The 11911-nt window shown below is 48.1% G+C and overlaps 3 protein-coding genes across 5 annotated transcripts in view; 1 reads left to right on the top strand and 2 right to left on the bottom strand.

The window, feature by feature from the left end:
• On the bottom strand, window positions 1-4130 carry ankmy2a (ankyrin repeat and MYND domain containing 2a). Of its 3 annotated transcripts, none has more exons than XM_068760295.1 (10): window positions 3939-4130; window positions 3033-3097; window positions 2131-2269; window positions 1938-2036; window positions 1673-1833; window positions 1372-1586; window positions 1160-1295; window positions 948-1076; window positions 740-860; window positions 1-626 (listed from the first exon to the last, which is right to left on the bottom strand). In XM_068760295.1, exons 1-10 carry the CDS (start codon window positions 4003-4005, stop codon window positions 502-504), a joined length of 1257 nt encoding a protein of 418 aa, XP_068616396.1. In that variant the 5' UTR covers window positions 4006-4130; the 3' UTR covers window positions 1-501. The 3 variants fall into 3 exon arrangements, with proteins under 3 accessions (XP_068616396.1, XP_068616398.1, XP_068616397.1); XM_068760297.1 differs by having other exon boundaries at window positions 740-810; XM_068760296.1 differs by having other exon boundaries at window positions 956-1076.
• Window positions 4131-5749: 1619 nt separating this feature from the next.
• The window catches only part of tbx20 (T-box transcription factor 20), a 10534-nt gene continuing 4372 nt past the window's right edge, over window positions 5750-11911 (bottom strand). The window contains exon 6 of the mRNA XM_068757274.1: window positions 5750-5793. Within this exon, the coding sequence (XP_068613375.1) occupies window positions 5750-5793 (44 nt within the window). The remainder of the gene's footprint in view (window positions 5794-11911) is intronic.
• pkdc (protein kinase-like domain containing) lies at window positions 9905-11077 on the top strand. Its single transcript, XM_068754815.1, has 3 exons — window positions 9905-9915; window positions 9972-10184; window positions 10336-11077. The coding sequence occupies exons 1-3, from the start codon at window positions 9905-9907 to the stop codon at window positions 10934-10936; spliced, it is 825 nt and encodes a 274-aa protein (XP_068610916.1). The 3' UTR covers window positions 10937-11077.

The raw sequence follows: 11911 nt of genomic DNA, 5'->3' as shown, positions 1-11911 counted from the left end.
TTTGTTCTTTTTATTTATTGTGATTAAGATCCAGTTGTTGGACATGTCGGGGAAGACAAACATTTAAACGTCTCCGTTCAGCGGGCACATAAATAAACGAATATCAAAACCGAAATCACATCGTTTCATCTTCATCTCTGACCAAACGGTACAAAGACGTTCGCGTTTACGTCGTCTATATTTAAAAATGTACATTTGTGGTGATTATTGTGCAGCCACGCTTTCCACTCGCCATGAGGTACAAAACAGCATCCCCAATAACAGATCAATAATATTGCTAATATTCCTCCAAGTGACCTCTACCACAACGTTATGCAATTCTCCTGCAATTAAGACGCCATCTGAAGGCGATATATAAAAAAAAGTCAAAGGTGGCTGCCCCCCCCCCCCTCAGGACGTCCTCGCGTCTAATAAATTAGAATCTTTCACCAGTCCTCTGGCTTCACGCCTCAACGCCAGGCTGCGCTCTGTAGGGGGGCGTGGTTTCCTCCCAGGTGTTCCTCAGTTGTCAGCAGCTGGGACGGGGGCGGGGTTTGAGCTGTCTTCCGTAGAGTCGACGTGGGCGGCGTCCCCCTCGTCCCCCACCGAGAGCTCCCGCATGGCCTCCTGCGCCTCCTCGCTCTCCGCTGAAACGCAGAGACGATCGGGCGAGTGAGAATGCTCCGCCGCAGGGGGGTTAGAATCGAACGGAACCCGAGCGGCGGGTCCTCGGCTCCTCCCCTTTAGACGCCTCGCTCACCTTTGCTCTGCTGCATCCTCAGTTCGGCCTCCTGCTTCTCGCGCCGCACCTGCAGCGTCCTGCAGACCTTCCTGTGGGTGAACCAGTGCATCTTCTGGCAGGGCTGGTCGCAGTAGATCACCTGAAGCAAACGCCGTTTCAACGCCGTTTCAGAGTCGGCAGAGGAACAGAGACGTTTACAATAAAACAGCAAGCCAACGCCGCTCACCATCTTACAGGCGGAGCATCTCTTCTCGGCTCCCTTCTCACCGCAGGACGTGCAGAACTCGGCGTCCACGAAGCCGACCTGACCCGTGATGGCCTGGGTCAGAACGGAGAGCGCCGTGGGGTCGCTGCCCTGCAACGGGAAGGAACCGGGGGTCAGAGGTCGCGGCCCCTCGCCCACCGGCCTGCTGGAACGTTCCTGCGGATCCGACTCACGATCTCCACGGGAGCGACGCTCCGCACCAGCTGCTGCAGCAGAGTGGCGTCGCAGTACGGGAACTTGCGGATGCACTCTCGGACGAACTTCTCCTGGAAGACGGGGAAGCCGTCCTCGTCCCGACCCTTCAGCAGGCTGCAGGACGGGGAGGGGGGGGGAAGAGTTCTAACCGGCGTCGGCGGAGGACAACGCGAGTGCGAGCGACGGTCACCTCCTGATCAGGCCCTCCAGCTTGTCCTCGCGGTCCTTCAGGAAGGAGCCGCACTTGGCCAGCACGCAGCCGATGTAGTGCATCTTCACGGCGAGCACCTCGTTGGCATCCCGCTGCTTGATGCACTTCTCGCAGACGAGCTCCATCACGCGGCGACACCTGTCCAGCGCCGCCGCCTCCGCCAGCAGCGGGTTCTCCTTCACCAGCATCACCATCTGCGAAGAGCAGCAGAGGCTCCGCCCGTCGGTCCCCCTTCCTGCTAAAGCCGACCCCCCCACCCCGTGTATCTGGGCCCCCCCACCTTGACCGGGTTCAGGTTGGTGCTCATGATGACTTTGTGAAGGGGTCCGGCCAGCTTGGGGGGCAGCTTGGGGTCCTTCTCCAGACCCTGAGGCCTGGTGTAATAGTCCAGGCGGGCGCGGGAGAAGAAGTTGTTGATGACGGTGACGCAGTCGTGCTGACCTGGGGAGGAGGAGGGAGGAGGTGACATCACTGTCGTTGCTAAGCGACGGCTAAAAGCCAGAACGAACTCCAGCCGTGGGAGCGAGCGTCGCGTCCGAACGCACCGACGAAGGCGGCCATCTGCGCCGCCGTCCTGCCGACGGAGTTCACGGCGTCCGTCTCTGCGCCGGCGTCCAGCATCATCCACGCGATGTCCGTCTTGCCTGCAGGCGCGGAGGGAGAGGAGAAACGACTCTCAGGGGGGGCAGATCTTCATTTTAAAAGCCCCACCGCCGCGCCGATGAGAATCTTAAATACCCGACAGGCCGGCGAACATCAGGGCCGTGTATCCGTGCTCGTGTTGATTGCAATTGACGTCGGCGCCGTGTTGCAGCAGCAGCCGGCACATTTCGGCTTTTCCTTTATACGCAGCGTGCATCAGAGGAGTCATCCCGTTCTGGGGGGGGGAGAAAGACGCCGTTCCATTACGAACACCTGATAGTGACAGGCGGACATGAAGGGGCGTCACCAGAACCCTTCAGCCCCCCCACGGAATGAAAAGCTGCGACACTGAAATTCTGCAGGAAGACTTACAGGTGGATAAAGGATCAGGATAAACACAGGGCCGACTTTATACAAGCCTGTCGGGTCATTTGATACAATCAGATCCAGAAGTTCATATCGGAAATGGGCAAATCCAGGTGTCACTCTCAAAATGTAATGGGATAAAAGCCAGACCGAGACACATCTTCAGATTTTTATTAAACGCCATTAAAACCAGGAGCTCCTTGGAGGATAATAATTCTTAAGTCTGAAACGTAAGGTTATTTTGCTTCAAAGTGATTTTACACTGTGTGGTTCCCATGGGAGGCGTGATTTTAAAGTGACTTGAATGTGTCACAAACTGATGAAATTGTAGTACCTACTAAGTGTGTGTGTGTGTGTGTGTGTGTGTGTGTGTGTGTGTGTGTGTGTGTGTGTGGGGGGGGGGGGGGAGACCCGTCACCTTCAGGTGACGTTGTGGTCGTTCTTTGTTGTGAAGCGTTTTCAGATTCTGGCTCAGATTGAGACAACTTTATTGATCCCAATGGGCAATTCAGTCCATTTTGTTCTGTTTTGTCAGTAGCCAGAGAAGAACAACAAACTAAACTAAACCAGATCAGAACAAAAGGCAAAACATCGTCTGCAAACTAGAACAGCTTAACCAGAGACGACTTTACCTCGTCCAAGCAGTTCACCCGGACATCCTTACAGCCCAGCAGCCGGGAGGCCTCGTGCACGTTTCCTACGTGCACGAAAGTCAACATTAATGCATTATAAATACAACATTTATGTTTAAAAGCAGCTCCAGTGAGGAAAAAACAGCACAATGTCTGGTGTCACCGGCGTGGGCATAGTACGTAGCAAGCTAGCCGCTAGTTAGCATGCTGGGGTCACCGGTGTGGGCATAGTACGCAGCAAGCTAGCCGCTAGTTAGCATGCTGGGGTCACCGGTGTGGGCATAGTACGCAGCAAGCTAGCCGCTAGTTAGCATGTTGGGGTCACCGGTGTGGGCATAGTACACAGCAAGCTAGCCGCTAGTTAGCATGTTGGGGTCACCGGTGTGGGCATAGTACACAGCAAACTAGCAGCTAGTTAGCATGCTGGGGTCACCGGTGTGGGCATAGTACACAGCAAACTAGCAGCTAGTTAGCATGCTGGGGTCACCGGTGTGGGCATAGTACACAGCAAACTAGCAGCTAGTTAGCATGCCGGGGTCACCGGTGTGGGCATAGTACACAGCAAGCTAACCGCTAGTTAGCATGCTGGGGTCACCGGCGTTGGTATAGTACACAGCAAGCTAGCAACTAGTTAGCATGCTGGGGTCACCGGCGTGGGCAGAGTACACAGCGAGCTAGCAGCTAGCTAGCATGCTGGTGTCAACATTACTAGCTGTGCGCTAACGTTACAAATCACACAGGGCAGCAGCGCGACTCACGCGCGGGACGGTTTCTGTGATTTTACGCGGAAGCCACCTAGCGGTGACGCTGACTCTGGTTCCTCAGTTTTAATTTGCCTTATTATTGATGTTTAGTTTGAACATCTCGGTGCGGACGGCTAGGTTAGCATTAGCCGGAATGGCTTACCTGTCGAAATGACCTCGAACAGCTCCTTTTCGCTGGAAGACATGTCGCCCTTCTTCGGCGCTGACATGTTGGTGTTAAAGAGTTTTTTAAAAATTCAAACAGTACTATTTTAAAAGCAGCAACTTCCCGGGTAAATCGCTGCTTCCCGTGATTCCACCGGACCGCAGATACCCGGGCATGAAGACGAGCTGTCGTCGGAGCGTCATTTGGAATGTACCACTGAGTCGTTGTAGGGTGGGGGGGGGGTGTAGGTTACGGATAAAGTAAATTAATTTCACCGGCAGGTCGTGATGATTTTTCAAACCACAGATTAAAAACATAACTACTAATTACTCAATATATATCAAAGTTACATTTCCTTAAAGTCGTGAAATGGACATTTGAAAATATATTGTAGCGTCCGTCGGACGCTGGAATAAGCACACGGTGGATCTCACAAAGAGCTTTTTATTAAACCGTTACAATATAATAAAGTAGGTACCCCTATTATGTTCTGAAATAATCGACAGACAGGAATCTCGAAAGTTCATTCAGAATATGAACCACGTGCTGTGCTGCGGTACCGGCTTCCGAGTCTATACTGTGATCCACAGGACGGAAGTAATAACAGACATTATATAATATATATGACGCATGCAACTGGAAACATTCAAGGGAAGTCAGACGAGCCTTTATTTCATATCAAAGCTGCATTTCTTTACTTTCGCAGTCTCAATGGGGCAGCGTGACAGATTGTCTCACATCCAGCAAACATGAAGCAACATTGAGTTTGAACGAAATTTATGAAATGACTTGAATATGATTTCTCTGCTTGTCTGTTCTGTTTGCCTTTTGGCTGACGGCACAATGGAAAGGGGGATGAAAGAGAGGGAGAGAAGATTCACATCATAAATGGCCTGCTTCAGTTTTTAATCGGAATATACGTGCATGAATGTTGGTGGAGCGGAGGATGGACAGACAGACGACAGCAGGCATTATTAAAGATTTTTTTTTTATTATTATTATTATTTATTAATTTGTTTCAAGCAGAATAAAATTTAACAAAACAAACTTATACCTTTTTGCGTACAAGAAAAAAAAAAACCCAACAAATACGTCCAAAACAACCACCAAAGTTCATGTACACAAAAATAGCAATAATAAATTATATAGTGCATGAAAAGGAGTGGGAAGAAGAAAAACTTATTAAATCCCACCCCCATAATACAACTGCTATTGTTCATGTATTGGACAACCAGCAATGGAAAAGAAAAAAAAAAGAAAACACAATGAAGATGAAAAAGCAAAACAAACAAAACAATTAAGTAACCCTCATACATAGAATAAATTACAAAATATAACTCTATATATATTGAGCCAGTATAATTAAGCCCCGCCCTCTCTGTACTGCATCAAAATCATGCGTTTGTAAGTAAATTTAAATTTTTGAATATTTTTGCATTGTTTATGTTCAACATGCAAGCTATTCCACAATTTCACCCCACAGATGGTTAAACAAAAACTCTTCCTGGTGGTTCGAACTTTGGGTACTGTAAAATTTCCAAATCCTCTTATGCCATGATGGAACTCTCTTAATGTAAAAAAACATTGTAATGTACTTGGTAGTGAATAGTTAAATGCTTTAAATAAAATTAACAAGGTATGATATTTGACAAGATCATTAAATTTTAATAAATTTGATTGAATAAACAGATTATTAGTATGAGATAAAAATTCAGTTTTGTGTATGATTCTTACTGCTCTTTTTTGTAAGATGACTAATGGGTGTATTGTACACTGATAAGTGTTCCCCCACACTTCAACATTTGGCATTATAACACATTCAAACAGCTTTCCCGGTTCTCCTCTCTCTTTAGCCGTCCGTTTCCTTCCTTGGTAAAAACTTTGCCGTCGGGATGCTTTCGCCATCGTATTCGGACAGCATCGCCCCCCGTCGCGAGACTCTGCTTCAGGCTGATCTGAAGAAATACGATCACGTCGCGTCAACGACATGATATGTCTTGCATCACGATTTTAACTGACATGCTGGAGACTCACTTGCTTCAGTATTTCATCCAGAACGGCAGGATCGTTGAGATCCAACGCCGAGTCCCGCGGGATTGCCTTTATTCTGATGATTTTCTCGGTGGGACCTGATGTTGGGAGAGACAGAACAACACATGAGCTCCAAGTCTAACTTAGATCCCATAACATTTCGAGAGCGATCCGGATACCGGTCTGGATGAGAGAGTAAAAAAAAAAAGGATTTTCCCATTTACTTATAATGGAGGCTTTATAAAACACCCCGGATGAGTCGCCAGCTCATGGAAGGGCCACACGAACGACAAGCAACCACTCACATTCACATGCAAAACGCCACACGGAAGGGAATCGAACCCGGGACCCTTGTCGCTACGAGGCAACAGCGCTACCCACTGCACCACCTTGCACTCGTTCACCGGTCTCGTGAGGAGGAACCGAAGAAGCGAATCGGCCACATTTGTCCAATCGGGCGGCGGGGAGCGTCGCGAATGACCATTTAGCTGTTTTTAGCACATTGGCGTGAAGAAGGCGACCGAATGCATCGCGGATGAATCGGAGCAGGACCGGCGCTCACTCACAGGTGCAGATGAACGGATGCATTTCGTCGCAAGGCACGCTCGCCCATTCTCCATTTGCATTTTTAAACAGGGCACCACATGGAAACGCTGCTGATAACGGGTCGAATCGAATGATTCCACTCCAGTCTCTGAAGGCGGAGTAGGTTCCGTCCGACCACACCCATTTGTCTCTGAAGTGGCCGAGCCACACCTCGTGGCCGGCCGCCACCGCAGCGAGCGTCTCCTCCTCCGCGCGGCTCGTCACGCTGAGCAGGTCCGTGTGGTAGGTCCGGCAGTGCATCTGAGCGGCGACCCACCTCAGCGCCGAGGGAACCAGCACGTACTGGTCACGTCCCTGTTTGCTGCCTGAAGAGGAAAGAGACCATTGGACAAAGCTCGGGTGTGGCTCCGCATCAAAGCCGCTTCACACAAAAGGATTCTCACCATCAAAGCAGACGGAAGATTTATCGCCGCTGCAGCTTCCTGCTGACGCCTTCCCACCCGAGTAAAACACGCAGTCGCCCTCGTTGTTAGCTGTCAGATTCCAGTAGTTCCTTTCTTCCTCTCTGTTGGTCAGGGTGCTGTGCCAACCGGGAGCCCCATTGTGTATTCCGATCCACACGGCGTCCTCGTACTGGCCCTCGACCAGTTTAAGGAGCGTTTGCATCTGGTCCATGTCGCTTACGGTCACCAGGTCAAGGCATTGGCTCCTGCAGTGAATTTGCGCATCACGCCAGGTTTTGGACTGGGCGAAGAGGCGATGTCGTTGTTGGACCAAACACGAGGGCAGAGAGCACAGCACTGCGGGGAGACGGGAAAAGCGTCATTATGTGACGCCACACAGGCGGCGTTGAGGACATGATGAGAGCGCTCGCTCGTCATATCTCACTAATCAACAAACAAACAAACACTGACCTGCAATGAGTAGAGGAGGAAATACGAGTCTTTCCATAACTGCTGTAGAGATTAGAACCAACACAGAAAGGACGATTAGCCTCTTCATCCTGCTCTGAACGAAGGCGCTGACGAGCGGAAACACGCGACCGCAGCGCGTTTGGCCTGGTTAACGTCATTACTGAACATTTACGCAGGTCCTACCGTCGGCTGCAGGAAGTCCCTCCTGCTCTGGACCGCAGCGATGGTTCCTGTACGTTCCTTGAGCAGACGTCCTGAACGTCTGGTGGGTCCCGGTCCGACTGCGCTCACTGTCGGGCCTCTCCATTTACCACTGAGCTTATTCAAATCCATCAGGAAGAGCAAAGATATTTGTCTAATCCTTTTTCTGAATGTTAATGAACAGATTCAGGGTGTTAAGTGAGCTTAGCCGGATGGAGGAGAGACAAGGAGAGATTCTCCAGAGCAATGGAGAACAACAACAACATAAAAGCAGAATAGTCACAAGTGTGAAACACAATTATTAACATGTAAAACCTTACAGCTTATCAATGATCAGTTGGTTGGTTGGTTGGTTGGTCGGTCAGTCGGTTGGATGGTTGGTCAGTCGGTTGTTGACCATGAAACACAGGAAACCCACTCCAGTGATTTTCTTCTTCTTTCTGTCGATGTTCTCATTCATTGATTTTAGTTCAGTCCTTTATTCAGACAGATCAGGAGAGTCCTGCGTCCAGAAAATAAAAACATTGTACAGATGGAGCCTGAATAGAGCCTGAATAGAACATGAATAGAGCCTGAATAGAACATGAATAGAACATGAATAGAGCCTGAATAGAGCCTGAATAGAGCCTGAATAGAACATGAATAGAGCATGAATAGAGCCTGAATAGAACATGAATAGAGCCCGAATAGAACATGAATAGAGCCTGAATAGAGCATGAATAGAGCATGAATAGAGCCTGAATAGAGCCTGAATAGAACATGAATAGATGCCGAATAGAGCCTGAATAGAGCCTGAATAGAACATGAATAGAGCCTGAATAGAGCCTGAATAGAGCCTGAATAGAACATGAATAGATGCCGAATAGAGCCTGAATAGAGCCTGAATAGAACATGAATAGATGCCGAATAGAGCCTTCAGACCCTTCAAAGTCTCTTTTAGATATTTCATCATGCTCTGCTCCAGCTTCATGTGAGTCCATCCCGACTCAGCAGCTCCACACAGAAGAACGGACCGGTGCCGTCGTTGCTGCGGCCGCAGAAACTGGTTTATAACACTATAAGTTTGTGTCTCAAATCTACTAATCCATGCAAATGTTCTCTTTTTCATGTGGAACGCTGCATCCGTCCAGGCTGATAAAAATGCAAACTTAACTCTAATCTATTTGAAGGGCAAACTAAAGACGTTCATTCTTTAACCTGACCTCCTTCGTACTGGAAATAAACACGGCGTATGGAATTAATAACAGAAATAACTTTTTCAAATGGCATTTAAAGACATTGCATCAATTCTATTTTGCACAGATTAAGTGATGAATTGCCGAAGTATGAGCAAAAGAAGTTAAAATGGATATAGAGAATAATTTGCATTATTTAGAGAATAATATAATTACATTAAGAATAATAAGACGTGATTATTAAAAGATAACAAAAATAAAAATAAAGAAACCTTAAGAATTGGCTGATTCAATTCTGATGCTAAATACAACCAATTTGTATATTAAAGTCGATAAATATTAAAACGCCTGACAAAAACATTGTTGTAACGAAATCAGTATTAATATTAAAAAATCAGCTACAATATTAAAAATTGCATAAAAGCTAACTGAATAGTTTAGGGTCTTAAAGTTTATGTTTAAAGCTCAGTAAACGAACGTTTAAAATATATAAACGTATTGACGTGATGAGATGTTCCACCAGGGGGCAGAAGAGCGTCGACCAAGACGCCGGTGGCTGTAGAACCACCGAAGAAGACGTTACTTCCTGGTTTCTTAGGTTGGGTTGCATTGACGTGGGGCGGAAAGCTCCGGTTATTGTTTATTTAAGCTAATGTGAATTTACTACTTAATACCTTTTTATTTTTTTACGTCATAGCTGAGCCCTGTGTGTGTGAGAGTCAGGTAGGAAAAAAAGGTAGAAAAAAAAAACCTTTTCCGGTTCTGGATTAGCGAAAAAGAAAAGACACGTTATTTACATGTTATTAAAACGATCTAACTTGGACACACAGTATTTAGTTTTAGTTTGACTTTAGCCGGGTAGGACTTTAAATCGTTATCTGAAAATACAGTCGTGGCAACTGCAACGTAAAAAGCACAATATTTGCCCCTTAGATGTCATGAAATGGAAGTTTAAAATGGAAAACACAAACTGAATCCTCTCTCTCGGATCAGCTCTGGGTGGAAATGAAGCAGGAGTACCGGGACCTTGTCCTGCGCGTGTGCGGCGCCTCGTCGCTGCGCGTTGGAGCTCAGATCCAGACTCTGTGGAGCGGCTATGGGGAGATCGTCCGGCTGCACCTGGGGGGCTGCGACCGGCCCTCCGTGGTCGTCAAACATGTCAGATCTCCAGGGCAGGCCGAGCATCCGGGCGGCTGGAACACCGATCGCTCCCACAGACGTAAAGTGAGATCCTACCAGGTGGAGACACACTGGTACCAGAACTACATCACCGATCCGAGCTGTCGGGTCCCGGCCTGCCTGGCTGCCTGTTCCCATGGAGACGAGATGCTGATTGTCTTGGAGGATCTCGATGTGGTTGGTTTTGGACAGAGAAGGTATGATCTCTAAATATTTTGAATGCAATACTCAATATTCTGCGGCTGAACGAAATGAACGCTTTTCAACATTTCGCAGTATCAGGCACGAAGGACAGACGATAAAGAGCTTCCATGCTGGATTGATAAGGATGTCAATTTGTCTTCGTAGGACCAGCGTAGAGGACGGTGAAATAAAGGCGTGTCTCCGCTGGCTCGCCCGATTCCATGCTCTCTTCCTGGGCGTGGCGCCGGAGGGTCTGTGGCCCGTTGGTACCTACTGGCACCTGGAGACGCGGCCCGATGAGTTGGACGCCACGGAAGACGGCCAGCTTAAAGCAGCCGCCGGAGACATCGACAGGATTCTCAACGAATGTTGCTTCAAGACGATAGTTCACGGAGACGCCAAGTTAGCCAACTTCTGTTTTTCCCAGAGGGGGCTGGATGTGGCAGCGGTGGACTTCCAGTATGTCGGCGGAGGCTGTGGGATGAAAGACGTGGTGTATTTCTTAGGGAGCTGCATGGACGAAGGGGAATGTGAAAAGAGGGTGCCTGGCATGTTGGACTACTATTTCACAGAATTAAAGCAGTCTGTGGGAAAAGATGTGGACTTTGCTGCCTTGGAGACAGAGTGGCGGGAGATGTTTGCGTTTGCCTGGACAGATTTTCATCGTTTTCTGCTGGGATGGATGCCGGGACACTGGAAGATTAACCAGTACAGTAAAGACTTGACCAAGGAGGTCCTGCGCAAATTATGGAAAACTGCCCAATAATTACAGTCATGGGAAAATTATTATGTATAATATCATAATAATACTAATATGTATTTTATGGTTTGTAGCAATGAATTTCTCATTGATCATTATCTTTTACAGCAGTAGATAATTATCCCAGATATTAAACCTTGTTCTGATGCTCGGCTATATGATTACTGCACGCTGTATCCATGAGCCTTTGAAAACCGCACGAACCCGTGACCCGCAAGGTGGATGGATGGATGGATGGACACGCTTAGTTTATAACAGGTGAGAATGACTAAAAATCAAATGTCACCTTGCATTATCTAAAATAAATGAAAGAAGAGAAGATAAAAGTTAAATAAAAAGTTACCGTCAACATAAACAAAGGTTTTTATTTTTCCCGCTAGGTTTGTAAAATGGTCGCATTGTTTGAAACTATTAAAATAAAGACGGTTTACAAATTTGGACAAATGCGGTCTTAAAAGCCATATTTTGAATCCCTGTCTGAATTAGACTCAGGCACCATTTAGGGAGTACCATTTGTCATTAAGCCCCGGCGCGTGACGCTGAAGTGAGACGTCATTGGCTGAAAGGGCACAGATGAAGGAATTTGCTGTAATTGCCTGAGACCTACGTCATCACGCTCAGGGGTTCTCACGAGTGTAGCTAGCTGCCACGTCGCTCGGAACAGCTAGTAGCTAACTAGTTAGCAGCTAACTTAGCCACGTCGTGATAATTTAAGCGCTCCCTGTTTAAATATCTTCGGAATGTGTTTCCGGCTGCTCCGCAGCGCTTCCAACCTGATCAGCTGTTGCGAGGAAGCTGGTGACGTATTTCCGGTCTCACCCGACATTACAATAACAAGGAAGGCGAGCCTCGCTGGGCCGGAGAGACGACGCTACAGCAGGAGCGAACAACAGGTGAGACGACGCGGCTGTCCGAACCCGTGACCTGCTGTTAGCTCAGGAGGTTAGCCGGCGACGTGTAGGGCGAGGCTCGACCGAGGGA

This window comes from Brachionichthys hirsutus, chromosome 3 (assembly GCF_040956055.1).
Source record: "Brachionichthys hirsutus isolate HB-005 chromosome 3, CSIRO-AGI_Bhir_v1, whole genome shotgun sequence".
In the NCBI taxonomy this organism is placed as follows: Eukaryota; Metazoa; Chordata; class Actinopteri; order Lophiiformes; family Brachionichthyidae; genus Brachionichthys; species Brachionichthys hirsutus.
Note: the sequence above shows the minus strand (reverse complement) of the source record. Positions and strands in the feature narration are given on the sequence as shown.

What these genes read in the sequence shown, in the direction of transcription:
- pkdc (XM_068754815.1), top strand. An exon ending in GTTGGTTTTGGACAGAGAAG is followed by an intron (nt 10,185 to 10,335) that starts GTATGATCTCTA and finishes TTGTCTTCGTAG; the next exon opens with GACCAGCGTAGAGGACGGTG.
- ankmy2a (XM_068760295.1), bottom strand. Translation starts at nt 4,005, where the DNA reads ATGTCAGCGCCGAAGAAGGGCGACATGTCTTCCAGCGAAAAGGAGCTG. An exon ending in CTGGAGGGCCTGATCAGGAG is followed by an intron (nt 1,296 to 1,371) that starts GTGACCGTCGCT and finishes CCCGTCCTGCAG; the next exon opens with CCTGCTGAAGGGTCGGGACG. An exon ending in GATGCTCCGCCTGTAAGATG is followed by an intron (nt 861 to 947) that starts GTGAGCGGCGTT and finishes CGTTTGCTTCAG; the next exon opens with GTGATCTACTGCGACCAGCC.